Source organism: Amblyomma americanum, chromosome 1 (genome assembly GCF_052857255.1).
Source record: "Amblyomma americanum isolate KBUSLIRL-KWMA chromosome 1, ASM5285725v1, whole genome shotgun sequence".
NCBI classification, from domain to species: Eukaryota; Metazoa; Arthropoda; class Arachnida; order Ixodida; family Ixodidae; genus Amblyomma; species Amblyomma americanum.
The window spans coordinates 106,740,535-106,759,217 of record NC_135497.1 but is presented as its reverse complement, the minus strand read 5'-3'; the positions used below and the strand labels follow the sequence as shown (position 1 = coordinate 106,759,217).

The 18,683-nt window shown below is 46.6% G+C and overlaps 1 protein-coding gene across 1 annotated transcript in view; it reads right to left on the bottom strand.

The window, feature by feature from the left end:
• Positions 1-2,655: 2,655 nt before the first annotated feature.
• LOC144113405 (uncharacterized) overlaps positions 2,656-18,683 on the bottom strand; it is a gene marked incomplete in the record, with an annotated part of 138,421 nt that continues 122,393 nt past the window's right edge. The window contains 1 exon segment of the mRNA XM_077646462.1: positions 2,656-13,232. Coding sequence (XP_077502588.1) covers positions 12,636-13,232 — 597 coding nt within the window.

Sequence of the window (18,683 nt, the reverse complement as noted above, 5' to 3'; positions counted from 1 at the left end):
GCTGCCGCCGGCGGCGCCCGTGACAGCAGCGTCGCCGGGCTTTGCTGCTGCTGTTGCACGGACGCGCCGCGTGCGTGCGTGCGTCTGCTGGTCGCCCCCTGGCCAGCCAGCTCGAGCGTGCGTGCCGCACCGTCCCCCGCTTCGCCTTCTGTCTACCGAGGATGACGCCCCAGTTGCCACTTGTCGATAGCCGGCACGCCGCTCGCACTAGGCCGCGTCCGGGCTTTGCTGTCGCCGAGGGGCCGCTCCGGACGCAGCCTCCACGCCAGACGACTGAAATGGGCTCGCCGATACCTTCGGCTGCAAAGTACTTTTCTTTAGGCTGGGAAGGGGGCATGCACTGATAAGGTGGTGGTTTTAAATTAAGGAAGTTTGGTTTGCGGGGAAATGAGTGAACGACTAGTTAGTGAAAAAAGCTTTTCTTTTTTTTGTAATTTTTTGTCGTTATTCCCGAAACTCCGGCCATTCCCATTCTCAATAATTTCATTCGCGGTTTCCCCTTTCTCTCGGGAAACGTAGTCAACGCAGACTGCTTTCTGATACTAATCAGGCCGTCGCTTGGCAGTACGAACAAAAAAAAAAGCCGTAAAATGACACTTTCGAAGCACAAAGACCCTAAAAAGGCATTCCGACATTACAAAGTAACACTCACCTGTACTCACCTCTTTTTACCTTTAGCGTCGAAGACCGGTAACTGACAGCAGTAAACATACACGCATCTTCGTTAGTGACCATGCCGAGATAGCTGCCCAAATGGTCGATGAAGCACACTCATTTCTTCACCCAGCTGTCGTAGTAGCCAATTTGAAATTTTGTTGGAGAAATAGTTCTCCAAACAGACGTACACTGCTGTGGGGGGGCGCTGTGGTAAATACGTGTGAAATGTGCTCTTTCGCTCGTCGCAATAGCGTTGCTTCTAAAATATTCATGTTCTGTGCCTTTTCTAGGCAAGGCAGTTACACCCCCGGCTTTCGGCTTTTCGGCTTTTCAGTCACCACTGTGACTGGCAAGATTGTGGTTGAGGAATGCATGCTGCGTATAAAAGGGGCCTCATATTTTTGTAGCCTTCGTTTGCCGACGTTTCAGATTTATCAAAGAGCACATTTCACCGCCAGTATTTTGAGTCATAAAGTTGGAGCAGATACACATTATCGAAAAATCACTGAGGACGTCTCGGGTCCCGTTCTTGTTGCGCTGTGAGCAAAAATGATGAATACTGACAAACTCGCCCAAATTTCCGCGAATGGCGCCGTTATTTCTACAGCACTGGTTCTTATTTTTGGTTTAATAGGTCAAGTAACTCAATACGTTTTAACCATCATCCACGATAGATATTCGGCTGCTGAGCACGAGTTGGCAGTGTCGATCCCGGTGGCGCGATGCAAAAGCGCCTATTGACCAAGATTTCGGCGCACATTAAAGATCCTTACATGGCCGAAGTTCATCCCTAACGCTCCCAAAACAGTGCGACTCGAAGCCCGCTGCCCTGCGTTGCTACCTAAAAGCGATTTTTTTTCTTTACTGCGGGATTCCGTTCTCAATACTTTTACCTTTTCCACATTACGAGAATGTATGACGTAGTTCGCGCTTTAACTGGTTGCTCTTATTTGCTGCATATATTATCAGAAATGTCATGGCTGTATACAGAGTCGTGCGCAGTATTAGGACTGCAAAACATATTTTGCGCGGTCTGGACTATTTTCCGCAAAGCAGTAAATTTGCTTTCCAGCGATTACTCTGACATTTGAGATGTTATTAAATAAACACGATACTACCATTCTGCAGAAAATTCGGCGTCGTCGTGTCGTCGTTGTGAGCGAAAAAACAGGTGGTCCCCCTGCCATTTAGGTCACGTGACCTTGTGCGTCATCACAACGTGCGCTGTTACATGTGGCATCCTGCCCACCGTGTTAAGTGGCACTTGAACTGGTCGCGATAGGTGGCTCGGGGAGAGCAACCTGGGTCTCACAAGGCTCACTGGTGGCTGCATTCGAGACAGCTGCCAGGGCAATGGCGCATCGCTTAAGCGCTGCACCACTGCATGAGGACACCCCGCGACCTATGAATGTAACGCAGAGAATGACCAATTCCGCATATATGGGTACGTAGGCAGAACCTAGGCAAAATGATTCGCAGAGGACTCCGGGCCGCTGAAGGCACTTATTAACGTTATCGCGTCATACTCCTAAGGCGAAGCTTAGGTGTTCCCTCAAGTTCGTTTTTTTTTTTTATTACAAGGAAGAAAGTAGGCAGTGGTATGGTATGGTACGGTATGGTATGGTATGGTATGATGGTATGGTATGGTATGGTGTTTAACGGACAAGGGCTACACATGAGCTATGAGTGACGCCATAGTGGAGGGCTAGAGATTAATTTCGACCACCTGGAAGTCTTTAACGCGCAACGGACATCACACAGCACACGAGAATTTTTTGCAATTCGCCTCCTTTGAAATGCGGCTGCTGCGACCGGGATTCGAAGCCGCGACCTCGGGCTCAGTAGCGAGAACGCCGTAGTCACTGAGACACCGCGGCGGTTTGTAGACAAATGTTTTGCCTCCTCGCGTCTTACGGCGCTTGGACGGATCTTCCGCCGCCAAGGCATCCGGGAGTCTGTGCTCCGTGTGAAAGGGTAAGAAACTGAGTCCGGCACTGGTTTCTTCATTTCAACAGCAGTTTTATATCTACGCATTCACACTCTACTTACACCCTCCGTGCCTTTCACGCACGGAGACAGCACAAGTCACTCGTTTCACTCTGCTTCCAAGTTCTCACCATGAAAATGGCACAATTATACAAGAAAAAGAAAACAACACTAAAGTGCTGTATGGAACAACGTGGACGCGGTGTTCACAGGTCTAAAAGGACTTCCAGCGTAGCCAAAACTACTCCAGAGTAGCAATCTGCAGGACGTAAGACTATGAAGTATGGACTGCATGCAAAGACACAGGATCATTGCACAAGTAGAACACTACAGCGAATGCTTTGCTGGACTCATCGAACTCGATGCTGTTCCGTTAAGCCGAGGTAGTGCCCTGGACACATTGGCTTCTTTGGCGCTGAAGAACGCCAAGGGCGTCTCTTACAATGACTAGAACTCCTCCGCAGTAGTTTGGCTGTGAATCTTTTTTCCGAGTCCACAACGGCCCCCGCCATTCCCGTGAGAGTAGAACTGCGCCATGTTGCGCGCAATCAGTTTAGCACCGATCGCGACGGGCCGCACCCTCAAGCTCGCGAATACAAAGTGCAAATGTTAGGGGCACTCTGCAGACCAAAGTCAGGCAACTCTTCTCGTTATGTAACACCGAACAAACATGTTACTCCTGCAGCTTCTCTTGGAGAAAAAAAAAGTACATGAAGCGACACTTTTTCACACCGCATTCAAAAACGCGGCTTCGTAAAAAAGAGAAACTTGCGTGCCGTGATTCAAAGCGAAGTCTATATATATCACAATCACAATCTATACTGAGGTATCTTCGACTTAGTGACCACTTTTATTAAGCACGACGGTTTGTTCGTCTAACCCTCTGTCCTTACATTCTTTTATCGGTTAAACAATTCTGCACCCAAATTTTTACGCATACTGAGAGTTTATCCACTTTTTCAAGTTTCAGCATCATCACCGTAACCATGAACTGCACAAGAATTCGCAGTCGCAGAAAGTCAGTGCGCGACATTCCGATATTATAAGGAAGCAAGAAACGAGCACCGAAACATCATTTGTTCCGTGCATCAAAAAAGGAATTGAGAAATCAAACAATCATTTTTGTTTGAAACTTGGTTATTAAGTAGCGAATATTACAAATTACGCTTCCCTCGACGCGCTGGCGTTGTGCCTTAAATGTCAGTCCTTTACAAATTTCTACTTAAACGTTTAAAACAAGCGCTGGTATCAAGTACTGAAAATATGAAAAGCGCGAAGAAAAATTGAACGCGCAGTGCAGCCTTGACTTTGAGTACTTGTCCGCGACACAGCTCGCCTGTGGTGTTGCTTTGTAAAAGAACTGAAGAAGGATTCTTTCTCTTCGCGCTTTGAGAGCGAGCCGTGGTGGCTGCATGACGACTTTATGTATTAGCTCGACGCTTTCAAGCATCGCGCTTTTCCATTAAACGGCAAGTTTGTCGTACGGCTCGGTGGTGCCTCGTCCGTTACAGAGTACAGCGATCGAGCGGCGGCGCTACTTTGCAAAAGTTCTCTCGGTTTTTCATTTGACGGCCGAATTTTGAGGCCGGCTGTGTAGTTTTTGCACGGGGCCACCGCGTATTCGTAATAGCGCCTACAGCCCACTGGGTGACATAGTGAAATAGTACGCACTCACCACAGGCAGAGCGTTTACGAGCACGAACGTTCCCAAGTGTACTTCTGGCTCACCGAGTATTCCAGACTAGGTTACGCGCGCTGCCTTTCAGGGGGAACGAGTAGAGAAAGCGAGGCTCGCGCGACCCAATTATTAACAGGGACGATTGTGCACTGCGCGGAATCGAGATAAAGGCTATGAGTCGCTTGACTAAGCAGCAACAAAAGTGATGTGAACCTTGTTCGAAACCGAAAGCATCCGGGGCGCAGTAGGATAGCCGGAATTGTTCCTCATTTTCTATTTCCACAGCCAGGTGCGCGCGTTTACAGCTAAGGGAAGGGAAGACGGGAACTTCGTTTCAGCGGGAGCGTTGCCCGTGACCTTGATCGCACAGTATCAGCTTTCGCGTAAAATGAAGGTTCGACGCAGCTCCCGGCATGACACGAGTCTACCGATGCTGCTTTCTGCACAACTGAAGTGAGCGCTGAGCAATCGTAGAGCTCTAAGGAATGCTTCCAGAGAGGGTTGACTTTTGCCCTTCGGCACTGATATTCTCTCTCATGCTGCCGGGATTTCAGGCTATAAATAACTTGTTTCCGACAGCAGAATAGCCAGAGCTTCCACTTACTGACCGCTACTTCATACGAGTGCTGATGCATGCTAATCTGTGCATCATGGTTAGCATCGTGGTTTGGTGGGAACTGAACCAATCAAAGATAGTTGCACCCCATCACTGCTTGCTCTTAACTCATAAAACGTCCCACTTACAGCACGCAAACGCAGGCGCGTTTGTTTTCTTGGGTACATGCTAGGGCAAAAAAGCAAACAAAGCAAAAAGGCAAGACAAAGATATATAAACAGTTTTTAGACAAGCGAAAACGGAGTAGTAAAATATTGCACATATTCACAACGATAACATTCAGATTTGTCTAAATGAAATAACTAAGATTATCGCTAAGTTCTAGAAAAAAGAAACGGTCTTTTGAGTATGTATCAAATGCGTTAGGCTGTAGCGACCAAGCACTACTGGCGACGCATAGTACTCGGCCTTCATTCCATGGCATGCGTGGCGCGCGCCACAGAATATTGTTATGGTCAAAAAAAAACAACAAGAAACCACAGCCTCCATTATACTGTCTGTGAACTAAGAGTGAATGGTATTAACTGTCAGGAGCGCATTTCCTTTCCTGATCTGCTTTACTGAGAGGAACCACAAATTATACCACGAGAAATAAGAACAGACAAAGCCAAGTTTACTTTCAATACGCATGTAACTGTCCTGGCCCAAGTGAAAGACGGCTGATGTCGGACGCACTACTGAGCAGCGAAAGAAGTTCACACCGGAAGGCGCTAAAACACGTGTTCCTAACTCACCGGGTTTGTTCGCGACAAAGATGAATGCGGTTCAAGCGTAACTCGGCAGAAGCCGGGTGGAGTAGATGTACATATTTAAATATCCTAATTATGGGCGTAACTACGCATCAACATCCACCTAAGCGTAGCCATGGGGCTACAAAGGAAAGCTATGCAGCTTAGCTTTGTACGGCCTCGCCCTGTCAACTGATAGCCGTCCTGGTTCGCTTAGCTGGTGGAGCGACTGCACCAGACATGCAGCGGTGGGGCGGAGTTCAAGCCCCGGACTAGAACGAGGCTTTCTTCAACTGCGAAGTTTCTGAGAAAACTGTATGCTTTGCTTCGTAACCGCACAGGCGTGCCCAGGTGAATGCTAACGAGTAATTTCTCCCTTAAGAGATATTTTGACCGCTTTGCGTCATTCCCCAAAACGCAGTGGATCGCAAAAATTCTATAAAAGGCGGCCGCAGGTGACCTCCGCGTTTCACTCTGGCTTTTAACGACTACAGGCAACTTTTACAGGAATTCGGAAGCCGAAACTGCTCTAAAGAAATAAAAAGACTGCTTAGCTCGTTTTTGAAACTGAATCCTAGCTCTCAGTTTAGCCGCAGTGATGAGATACGCGACTGTTTCTTCTGATGAACTACTGGTGTGTACGGCAGTTTAACCAGAGAAAAGAAAAAAAAAACTTTCAATGCCTAAGCGGAATTTTAACCTATACAGAGATCAAGGCTCGAGTGAGTGCAGTCGCGTCAGTTATAATGACGTAAGCCAAGCTCATAGCGCGCAAACTCGTCGCTGCCTACCCCTCGCCGGGAATGTTTCCTTCGCACGCCATGACCCTTCTTTTTTTTTTTAATTTATTTCCTCTTTCGGGCAATGCACACTTCACGAACGAGAATGTTCGCAGGGCTTCGCAGTGCGTCCTCGAGTCGAATCCGCCGCATGCGAGACTAACGCGATCCAACAGCGTCGCGTTCGCAGTGGACCGTAATTCCGCGCTTGCTACACAGCAGTAGTAAAAAAATAAGCTCGACTAACAACACTCATCTCGATGCTTCTTCCGGCGCATTGTACACTTCGTATATTACTTATTTACATATTTATAATATCTGTCGCGTCTGGAAATAAATAAGCCGTGGACATTTTCGAGAGAATGTCCGAGAATGCGATGCTTGGCATGGACGCCCTTTTCAAAACAAGGACAAATTTAACGCGAATAAACGGTAGCATACCGGCCTGGCAAACTATGTGGCTTAATGACTTTTATAACTTCTCTGACCTTACCTTCAGAGTTTAGTAAACTGCACCAGGATGCAGCCTGAAGGTAGTGCGAAATGCAACACGGCTAACACTCGTTACCCGTTTGTAAACACTGTCCTCACTACACATGGGAAACCAGTAAGAGTACGACACAAACAGCGCTAGCTCTCAAACGCAGACACAAGAAGCCGAGAGTGTCATGAGCGCGAAGAGGCTTGTTGACCGCGAAGCCACTTCTGTAGGCTCCAGTGCATGTAATTATCAGATAGCAGCATAAATATGCGTTTTTTTTTTGCCTGCACTATTAGTCGTGCAAAGTTTTCTTGATTTGCCAATGCCCTGACTTAACCTAACCTAACTTAATACACACTCTACCGTGCAGTGCTTCGCACCTACAAAATGGCACAAACAAGTGCGAATGAAACACAAAACAACGCGCTCAGCTCGGAACAATGTTTCGTTGTGTATAAAAAAAAAGGCAAATAGGCCCCTCGATAGGCCTCGTTGCTACACCACGATTAAACCATTCATGACTGGAAAGAAAAATAAAGCAAGATTTGCAGCGGAAATAAGCTTCTTTTAACGGTGAAGACCTGGAGCCCATTATCACGAGGAGAGACCCTCTCGGGGTTCCGTCATGCGCAACACGCCTCAAGTATATTTTGTCCGGGAGCTTGTCTTATACGGCTGCTATCCTGTGGATCATTTCCGTTTGTCGTAAACGCGTGCAATGCGGCTAGCATCAGTCGCGTGTAAATACCCTGTGGATCTCTGGGTGCCTCGCTTTGAGGACAAAAGCGAGGCGACCCGAGGAAGTGTAACCGCCGCGCAGGTCACAAGAGTGCCTTCTTTGCTTACACAGCGCTCAGCTCCGCCAGACCGGTCTTGAAATTACGAGAATATTCTCTCGCGTTATTTTCTTCTTTTCCTTGCATCTCGCCCTGATAGGTCACATATCATTTTTATCTCTGATAGCAACCTTTTCTGTATTAGAGGCAAAAAAAAAGACGTTAATAAAAAACCGCAAACTCCTTCAGCTCAAACTTTGGGGGCCGCGCTATGACGGAGGGTCATTCACTCACATCGACATAGTGGATGGAGACACCTCAGGCGGCCTTTCCGCAAACGGGCTACTTCACCGCGCATCCAACATGGTTCCACTCTGCCAGCATGAAAGCTAGAGCAGCACCAGCTGTCCTGCAGCGGCAAATCAGACTCAGCTATAAACGCAATTTCCGACCGGGCAAAAGGAACAGGTAAAGTGTACACAAATCGCATCTGTTCCTCTTTTTTTTTTTGCTTGAAAATCTCACATTATGACGTAAGTAAAGCCTACCTCTGTGTGCGCGCACGCAGAAAAAGAAAAATGCGAATATGTACTGTTTCCAGCCTTCTAGACTCCTGTCTCAGAATACCTCGAAGGACTTTCGACCTCCATGCAACGAACGATGACACTAGCGCTGAAAGGGGGGAAAAAGAAGAAAGACAGGGGTAAAATTCGCTCGAAACCACTGCAGACGTGCCAGTAAAGCTTTTCAGCAAGAGCATCACTAAGTATAAGCGTCGCCGTTATAAGTGACTAAAGCTGCCGGCCACTAACAGTTCTGCGGCCGGGTGACTCAGGCTGCCGGCTACTAACAGTTCCGCGGCCGGCCCAGCTAAGAAAGTCAAATCGCAAAGTTTGTTGCAGCCCGATTGACGTCAGAATCTATTCCGCGTGCAAGTTATGCTTGTCATCGTCTCTTGAGTTCTGCTTTCATCAGGTAGCACCGGCTTTCCACGAAAAATAGAGGCCAGTATGACGCAGCATGCACTGGCGTACAGAGCGACTGTTATTTTGTCTACCGCAGCGTGGTAGCACAATAGGCAGCACAATGTCAGAGGCACTCACAAGCCTTAGTTTGGCTTGCCGTTCCGTTTTAGAGCAATGTATTGTAATTTTTCCAATGCTTTCGCAGGATGGCACAATTACACTGATGACGGAAACATGTACGGAAAGCAAGGAGAAATTAACAACAGTGCGCTGTTTCATTCACAGTTAACTGCAAGGCGAATGGCGATGTACGCAAGCAAGTCCTTTTCCGAAACACACCGACAAAAAAAAAATCTGCTGACGAGAAGTTTGAAGTTGCAAAATAAGTAAATTAACCGCACATTCCCCCAAAGGTTTGCTTGTACATGAAAAAAAAAAAACGCTAAACCTGCTGTACTTAGCTTAATAAGCATTTCATACGCTTTTACCGAAGGTATACACTTGTATCACTTGCGCGCTTAAATTTATGCTGCTTACAGAAGCGTGGCCCTGGGCTGCACTAAAACTGCCGTAGGCGAACCAAACGGGAGCGAACTTCACAAGCATTCGTCCAGAACGATATCGATGGCCGGCCGGAAAATTGCTTGCAGACCTGAAAAACGAGGCTTGCGCCAGTTTTCAGTTTCTCGACTGCTGATCACGTCCTGCTGCGAATGTTCGCCATCGGAATTAGCGGGGATCAGTCCCCCCCCCCCCCTTTTTTTTTTATAAAGCAAGAACGGCAACCTAAAAGTTGTTTTAAGTGCGGCCTGATTCCAGAGAAGGAAGAACAACAATAAAATAAAATAAAGTTACTATCACCGCCTACAGCATCTACAGTGTCCCTTGTATATAGCTACGTTTACTGCGCGTCGGAACGAGAGCAATAAACAGAAAGCACCTATATTCAGAGGGCGTATAGCTCGATACTCGCACGAGACCGCACGGCTGCTATGTTCTACCCCTCCACCCTCCCTTTGGCTGTCGCTGCAGGGAGAGACTCTGTCAGCCATTGGCAAATGGGGCGTACTATGTCTGCTCATTAGTGCATTCCACGTAAGGAGGACTGAAAGGGCGTCTAATACAGTCTGCCTGATATGTTCCCACTTACAAGTCCAACTCGGCGGTGGCAAGTGCTTGATCGTTTCTCTCCTGCTTCAAGTGTGTCAGTTGCAATGTGTGCAGGAATGCGACTTTGCCTCATAACACATAAGCGTTGCTAAAAGCCAGCAATGTGGAGGGGCATAATGATGTAATTTCGGGTGGGTAGTTAATAACGGGCGCAAAACTGTGTCGCTCGAGGCCAAATTATGTACCGTTTTACAATTTAACAGTACACTAAATGCATGGCCACCAGCTTGAAAGCTGTTTTGTTTCTACGTTGTCGTACGAGAGTAATGAGACTGCAGTTTCGCGCGCCACTACCACTCCTTTTTTGTTTTATCCGCAGACGGGATTAACAGTATTCAGGTACATATATCGCAATGAAGTAAAAAAAATAATAAAATTTGACGGGCTGCTAGTCGTAATCTGAAACTTTTAAAATTGGTTTTGCATTCGTTGTTCACAAAAATGTAAATTAAAATAAAAGTACAGACCATGAACCTATTTAACGACATGATGAACATCCGGCAGTTTTATGCTTACCCACATTAATTAGCTTGAGACCACTTGCCACCTGCCAGTGGAAGTGACAAAATACGAAACAAAAACAAAAACACCAAAGCGTCAGACGTCCATTTAACGCCAGGAGATGCGTAAAGACATCGTTCGCATATGGGCGAAACAAAGCAAGGTGTTGCAAAAAAAAAAACACGAATAGAAAATAAGAGCAGACGCTACATGCAAATTCACTCAGTGCCAAGAATTGGGAAAATTACGCCGCCGACAACACGCCTGTCTGTATCTCCATGTCCAGCTCTGTCTGCAACGAATATTAAGCAAAAATATTTATTGGCTATCCTGCGCAGTCGCGCATTGGCGATCGTATCGAAAGCTCCTAAGAGTCGGAAGCTCCTAAGCTCCTAAGAGAGAGCTCCTAAAGTAAAAAACAATTCTTTTTGATAAAGTCAAAAGTGAACTGATCCTGGATTGTGCACCTTCCTAATCCAAGTAATACAAGTTTCGTCCACCCACGAAACAGATCCGAAAAAAAAAAAACTACCACTGCAGCTCTTACACAGCGACTAAATAAGGATGTAACATGTAACTCGAGAAAGCGTGAATAAAAGTTAAAAACAATTCTTTTTTTATAAAGCCAAAAGTGAACTGATCCTGGATTGTGCACCTTCCTAATCCAAGTAATACAAGTTTCGTCCACCCACGAAACAGATCCGAAAAAAAAAAAAACTACCACTGCAGCTCTTACACAGCGACTAAATAAGGATGTAACATGTAACTCGAGAAAGCGTGAATAAAAGTTAAAAACAATTCTTTTTTTATAAAGCCAAAAGTGAACTGATCCTGGATTGTGCACCTTCCTAATCCAAGTAATACAAGTTTCGTCCACCCATGAAACAGATCCGAAAAAAACTACCACTGCGGCTCTTACACAGCGATTAAATAAGGATGTAACATGTAACTCGAGAAAGCGTGAATAAAAGTTAAAAACAATTCTTTTTTTATAAAGCCAAAAGTGAACTGATCCTGGATTGTGCACCTTCCTAATCCAAGTAATACAAGTTTCGTCCACCCACGAAACAGATCCGAAAAAAAAAAAACTACCACTGCAGCTCTTACACAGCGAGTAAATAAGGAAGTAACATGTAACTCGAGAAAGCGCGAATAAAAATTAAAAACAATTCTTTTTTTTTATAAAGCCAAAAGTGAACTGATCTTGGATTGTGCACCTTCCTAATCCAAGTAATACAAGTTTCGTCCACCCACGAAACAGATCCGAAAAAAAAAAAAAACTACCACTGCAGCTCTTACACAGCGAGTAAATAAGGAAGTAACATGTAACTCGAGAAAGCGCGAATAAAAATTAAAAACAATTCTTTTTTTTTATAAAGCCAAAAGTGAACTGATCCTGGATTGTGCACCTTCCTAATCCAAGTAATACAAGTTTCGTCCACCCATGAAACAGATCCGAAAAAAACTACCACTGCGGCTCTTACACAGCGATTAAATAAGAATGTAACATGTAACTCGAGAAAGCGCGAATAGAAGTTAAAAACAATTCTTTTTTTTTATAAAGCCAAAAGTGAACTGATCCTGGATTGCACACCTTCCTAATCCTAGTAATACAAGTTTCGTCCACCCACGAAACAGATCCGAAAAAAAAAAAGTACGATTGCGGCCTTTACACACAGCGGTTAAATAAGGATGTAGTAGGTAACTCGAGAAAGCGCGAATAGATCATCAATGAAAAGAAAACGCATATTTGCCGTTAAGCATGACACGCAGGACCTCTTCCATACGACCAATGTAAAGCCAACACTTGTGACATCCATTCCAGCCATGAAAGTGGGGTCTCTCATGACATCGTCAGTTCGCACGACTCGTGCCGGAGCAGTGTTTTCTCACAGGATTATATCCCAAGAAATTTCTCTCGCGTTGACATTTCAAAAAATAAATAGCTGAGCTGGTGAAACATGATGGTTGATGGCACACTCTTGCACATGGTCCTTTTACAGCCTTCGAAAAAAAAAAGAAAGAAATGACGCCAAGACTGTGACTTTTCCAGGCGTCATCGTGTCTGCGACGGTTCCGGCGCGAGCTGGGCGGCTTCCCTCCCGGATGGCTCCTCCCCACGACGCCCGCACAGGCTGCTCCCGGCCAAGATGCACGACGCGGGGCTCCGGGGAAGACGTGGACCTGCAGCCCCGCAGAACGCCACCCCGCAGTTTGTCAGAGGCCAGCGGAGAAGGCAATCGTGTAGCTGCTGCCAGAGCGAGCACTCCGCAAGCCAGGCTAGTCTCGGCTCGCGGGTCACTGTTCCACCTGGCCGCTGTCCTGGAACTTGTCCGTCTCGTCACAAACCAACACTGACGACCTGCTGGGGCTGGGGGCGAAGCCGTCGGCGTGCTGCTTGGCGACCGCCGCGCCGCCGGCCCGGGACGTCAGCTCGGCGGCCTCTCGGAACGGCCGCTGGTCGGCGCCGGGCGAGTCCCTGCACGCCGCGTCCGCGCCGTCCGAGCTGAGGGCCGCGGTGCCATTCTCCATCTTGTCCAGGTCGGACGAGGGCGGGAAGTGCTGCGAGCTGTCGTCAGTTCTGTCGCCCGAAGAAGAAAGGTTGCTGAGATCACTGACGCCGCACGGAGACGGCTTGGCGGAGCTGGTTCCCGAGAATGTGTGGTGGTTGACGCTGAGAGCGGACGAGCTGTTGCTACCGGCCGCCGGCAGCAGCGGGCTGCTGGCCCCGGCCGTCTTGGTCAGGCCCAGCGGCTGCTCGCCGGCGGCCTTGGCCGCGGCGGTTCCCTTGGCCTTGGCCGCCTTCTCGCCGATTTTCAGCTCGGCCGCCTCGGCGTTGGAGATGCCGTCCTGCTTTTTCCACTTCGTGCGCCGGTTCTGGAACCAGATCTTCACCTGCGCCAGTGCGAGAGGACACAGGGGAAAGGCCGTCAACCCCACTTTGCAGCGATCAAGCTCTCGCGCTCACTGGGCGGATTCCTTGCCCCGAAGAAAAATAATAAACAACGAGCGGAAGCGCCCCAGTCCGGACACAGCCGACAAGAGAGATCAGTGCAATAAGTCACGCTATTGGTAGGCATCATGTCCAAGTTTATATCGTTACGAGGCTTCCACGTATAGTGCGAATTGTATCGATTTCGAGGGAAATTTCCTCTGTTTGAAGACACACATTGATTTTACTTCCTTACCTTCAATCTGTAGTTCCGAAATATCAAAACTTCCTTCGTGTGAGCGCTACCACACAATATTGTATCAATGTAATCTACGATGTGGAGGGCAGGAAAAGGGCGCAGTCGCGTTCTTTCGGCCACGCGGTCAGCTCTGTACGGATCGCTGCCCCTGCATGGGACGCCGCTTTGTCGCGTCGATGGGATCCACTTACGGAGCTCAGTGCAGCTTATAAGCTGAGCCCTTGTGGAGCCGCACACAAGGTCCATTTGGAATGTTAGCTTGCACAATTCCTGTATGTTTTCCCACATGCCTAGTTTCGTATCGAACCAGATACTTGCCATCTGGGCTATGGGTCCAAGTATTTTGTACGCATTTTCCCTGAATGAGAAAACAATGCTTTCTTTGATCTGACTTGGTTTGAAAATGGGCGTAGTCGCGCACTGGAGAGCACTCCGCAAATCACGCCCCGTAACGCAAGTAGCTTCCGCGCTGTAGCATTATCGCACTGCAGTTTCCGGGAACAAAACATTTTAAAATGCACGCAGTTTCCTCCCCACATAATTCTCTCCCCAAGGTGCTGACCTCAGGTCACCTTTCCATTCCTGAAAAAAAAAGAAAACACTATGGATACGCCATCGCCTTTCGAAGTGCAGGGAGCGCGCCTAACAACAGCAGGCTTTCAAGTAAGTCTGGTCATCCGTTCTGTCTTTAGAGAAACCTGTGTGTTGGCCGAAAAAGCTTTTGTTTTGGATTTTTAAAAATAATTAGCCTAGATATGTCAACGGAACCATATCCGTTTTTGTGGGCTAAATACAAAAGCTTCCGTTAACGAGTGCCATTTGGTCGCGTGAATTTATCTCCAGCGACGTAGAGCGAGACCGTCGGTAGTGCATGGTTTCGAATGTGTAGCGCACCTTTCAATGTCATGAGTCGAGTCTCCTGCATTTGCATGACTGCTGTGAATAGTTTCGTAATGTCACTCATCCTTCAGTACTACGAACGTTCACATCGGCGCTGAGGAACAAGCATGTTTCGCCGAGCCTCAGGGCATTTTGCCGGTGTACTGGTTGTGCCAACAACTTATTCCTTCAGCACAACTCATTTCTGTAAGTGGGGTCGCTATTTCCAACGTGTGTTATCCACTTAAGTGGACAGGGCAGGAACAATTATCCCTCTCCTCAACTGTATACCATGGCAAAATACTTGAGTTATGTTTTGCGCGTAAAAGAAAAAAGAAATTGACTCATGACGTCAATACCATCACGTCATTACTATAACACTGCCAAATTAACATTACAGATGTCATAAGTTATGTAAAAAAGGTGGCGTTTAACTCACTACCTTTTGGAGCCATTTTGACGTAGCGCAACACTTAGTCTGGAAGCCCCCGACGGCAACCCTTGAAACAAAAAATCGCAACACCGCAACACCGGCTTTTTCTCATATAGGAGGGCAAAACATCTAGCCCATTAAAATTCATGCCGCTGTGGTTGCAGATAAAATCCAGCGCAAGACTTGCTGCGTAACGAGACGAGCACGCTTTCAAAACAAGGGGGGGGGGGGGGGGGGGCAGGAAAGCCTTTCTGCCATAAACTCTACACGGCAGCCGGAAGAGCACAGCATGTACCAAATTAGTGGTTCTGGATTAGCGAAAGATAGCTGCAAGGCTGCAAAGTGTAGAATTATTTGTACGCAAAGTTTGCATCGGAGAATGAGAGGTTGTAGCAAGTAAATGCCAACGTTAATATCGCCTGAGGGTCATTCCACGCCAAACTTCCCAGACGTTGCGCCCGACCATCCCCAATTTGTTCAAAAAATTCATGGACACTTTATCCTAATGTGCGTAATCAAAGTCTGAATTATTTTTGCCGAAAAAAATTTATTCGTGAGGTGAGGGAAGTTTGAACATTTAGAAAAGGCCAGAAAAAAGGTACTACTCAATAATCAATAAAAAATTCAGTTTTTTAGAACACGCTTCACCAGTTTTTTCATTGACATTTCCACGGATAATGCCTTTCGATATAATTCGATGCATGCATATTTATAGGGCATACATATTTTTTAAAATCGAAAAGTATGAAAATGTACCATTTTTGCCGTTTTTCATTTTAAATATCAACGTGCTCTCAGAAATTCCGAAACCGCGGTTTTGTTTTTCTAGATGTCTAGTACCTACTACAAATGTTACAGGCGATGAAACTGAACTGCGTACATCGAAGTAAAAAAAATTATAAAGTTGCAAAAAGTGCGTATTGAGTCATAAAAACTCGTTAATTTCACCCTGAGGTGGTCCAAGTAAAAACAAAAGCAATAGCGGGTTACGTAGAACTGTTTATAGCCATTCATTTGTGATATATTTATCGAGGTAATTTTTGTTTAAAGCGAGAAAAAAAACTTTGAAGTTGAGCTCTCGCGCCACAAGTTGCGTCCTCTCTTAACGCCTCTTCGCCGCAGAACATGGCACTTGAATTGGCACAACACTTATGGCCAGTAGCGGGTTACGTAGAACAGTTTATTGCCATTTATTTCTGAATTTTTTATCGAGGTAATTTTTGCTTAAATCGATAAAATAATTTTTGAAGTTGAGCTCTCACGCCGCAAGTTGCGTCGTCTCTTAACGCCTCTTCGCCGCAGAACATGGCACTTGAATTGGCACAACACTTATGGCCAGTAGCGGGTTACGTAGAACAGTTTATTGCCATTTATTTCTGAATTTTTTATCGAGGTAATTTTTGCTTAAATCGATAAAATAATTTTTGAAGTTGAGCTCTCGCCCCGCAGGTTGCGTTGTCTCTTAACGCCTCTTCGCCGCAGAACATGGCACTTGAATTGGCACAACACTTATGGCCAGTAGCGGGTTACGTAGAACAGTTTATTGCCATTTATTTCTGAATTTTTTGTCGAGGTAATTTTTGCTTAAATCGATAAAATAATTTTTGAAGTTGAGCTCTCACGCCGCAAGTTGCGTCGTCTCTTAACGCCTCTTCGCCGCAGAACATGGCACTTGAATTGGCACAGCACTTATGGCCAGTAGCGGGTTACGTAGAACAGTTTATTGCCATTTAGTTCTGAATTTTTTATCGAGGTAATTTTTGCTTAAATCGATAAAGTAATTTTTGAAGTTGAGCTCTCACGCCGCAAGTTGCGTCCTCTCTTAACGCCTCTTCGCCGCAGAACATGGCACTTGAATTGGCACAACACTTATGGCCAGTAGCGGGTTACGTAGAACAGTTTATTGCCATTTATTTCTGAATTTTTTATCGAGGTAATTTTTGCTTAAATCGATAAAATAATTTTTGAAGTTGAGCTCTCGCCCCGCAGGTTGCGTCGTCTCTTAACGCCTCTTCGCCGCAGAACATGGCACTTGAATTGGCACAACACTTATGGCCAGTAGCGGGTTACGTAGAACAGTTTATTGCCATTTATTTCTGAATTTTTTATCGAGGTAATTTTTGCTTAAATCGATAAAATAATTTTTGAAGTTGAGCTCTCGCCCCGCAGGTTGCGTTGTCTCTTAACGCCTCTTCGCCGCAGAACATGGCACTTGAATTGGCACAACACTTATGGCCAGTAGCGGGTTACGTAGAACAGTTTATTGCCATTTATTTCTGAATTTTTTATCGAGGTAATTTTTGCTTAAATCGATAAAATAATTTCTGAAGTTGAGCTCTCGCCCCGCAGGTTGCGTTGTCTCTTAACGCCTCTTTGCCGCAGAACATGGCCTTTAAATTGCACAACACTTATGGCCAAGGAGAACTCTAGTTTGAGCTAGTTGTTTCATGATTCACAAAGAAAACGGCGCGAAATACGGGAACAAAAGAGAAAGAAATACGACAAGACCAGCCCCAACTTACGTTCCGCTGAACGCATCAAAGAGCACCGGTGTTTTATTGGTTTTGGGGAAATTTAAGGAAATGGCGCAGTATCTGTCTCATATATCGTTGGACACCTGAACCGCGCCGTAAGGGAAGGAAGAAAGGAGGGAGCGAAAGAAGAAAGGAAGTGAGAGGTGCCGTAGTGGAGGGCTCCGGAATAATTTCGACCACCTGGGGATCTTTAACGTGCACTGACATCGCACAGGAAACGGGCGCCTTAGCGTTTTTTCCTCCATAAAAACGCAGCCGCCGCGGTCGGGTTCGAACCCGGGAACTACGGATCAGTAGCCGAGCGCACTAACCACTGAGCCACCGCGGCGGGTTGGTGGCATCCCCGATGACGTTTCTGAGGCAGACGCCAATACGAATGACGGCAGTGTTAAAGCGCCCGTTTCCTGTGGTCACCTCGAGTGAACAGCGAGCGCTGTCCGATCTGAACGAACAGCACCGCCATACTCAAGGTAGCGCAGAAAAGGCGAGCTGACGGTGCAAAAATTTACCGGACGGTTATCTCTGAGGTAATGCGTAACATCAAAACCGCTGGTCGGTGGCGCCATCTCGAAGGGAGCTTTGAAAACTTACTGCAGCGCTTGCTCTCTGGCTCAACATCCACACATCCCCTGGTGGTGAAGGCACAAGGCGCAGTCACATATACAAGACCGCGCAATCACTACCGAGCGAGACCGGACCTACGCCAAGACCGACAGCAGAACCAAACGTACGCCAAAGAGAAAGACATCCTCGGAGATGTTCGTAGCCCTTTCCTATACCGCTTCAGTTCCATAAGCAGGCGGCAGGCCATCTTTTACAGGATAAAATGCTTTGGCTGACTATGGCTGTAACGCACACCTGCGAGCGCACTCCTGCCACTGCGAAGGCAGTGCGTAAGCCGATTATGGTAGGTGAAAACGAATCACGTTATGCAAAGGCGGAGACCGAGGCGAATTTTTTTTTCTTTTTTGGTTAAGCTGTCTTGCTGGATGCTGTAACAGAGGAATAGCACGTTAAAATTTCAGACGCCTATTAAAGAATATAAAGGAACGCATTTGGCAAGTGAGTTCTCCTTATTTGCAATTCGAATCAAGTATGAAATGAAATCTTAGTCGGCACACACATTAGGTGCTGCGTTGATAAGTCAATGGACCACCAGCGGCGCTGTTCTGACCTGTAAAGAATTGATATGTGGTCAAGATTTCAATACACGTAGGAAATAAAGAATCGTCCGTCAAATCAGCACACAAAGCTAGAAAAGGATTCATTAACGAACTAAAGGTGAAAGCCTTTAGTTCGTTAATGCCGG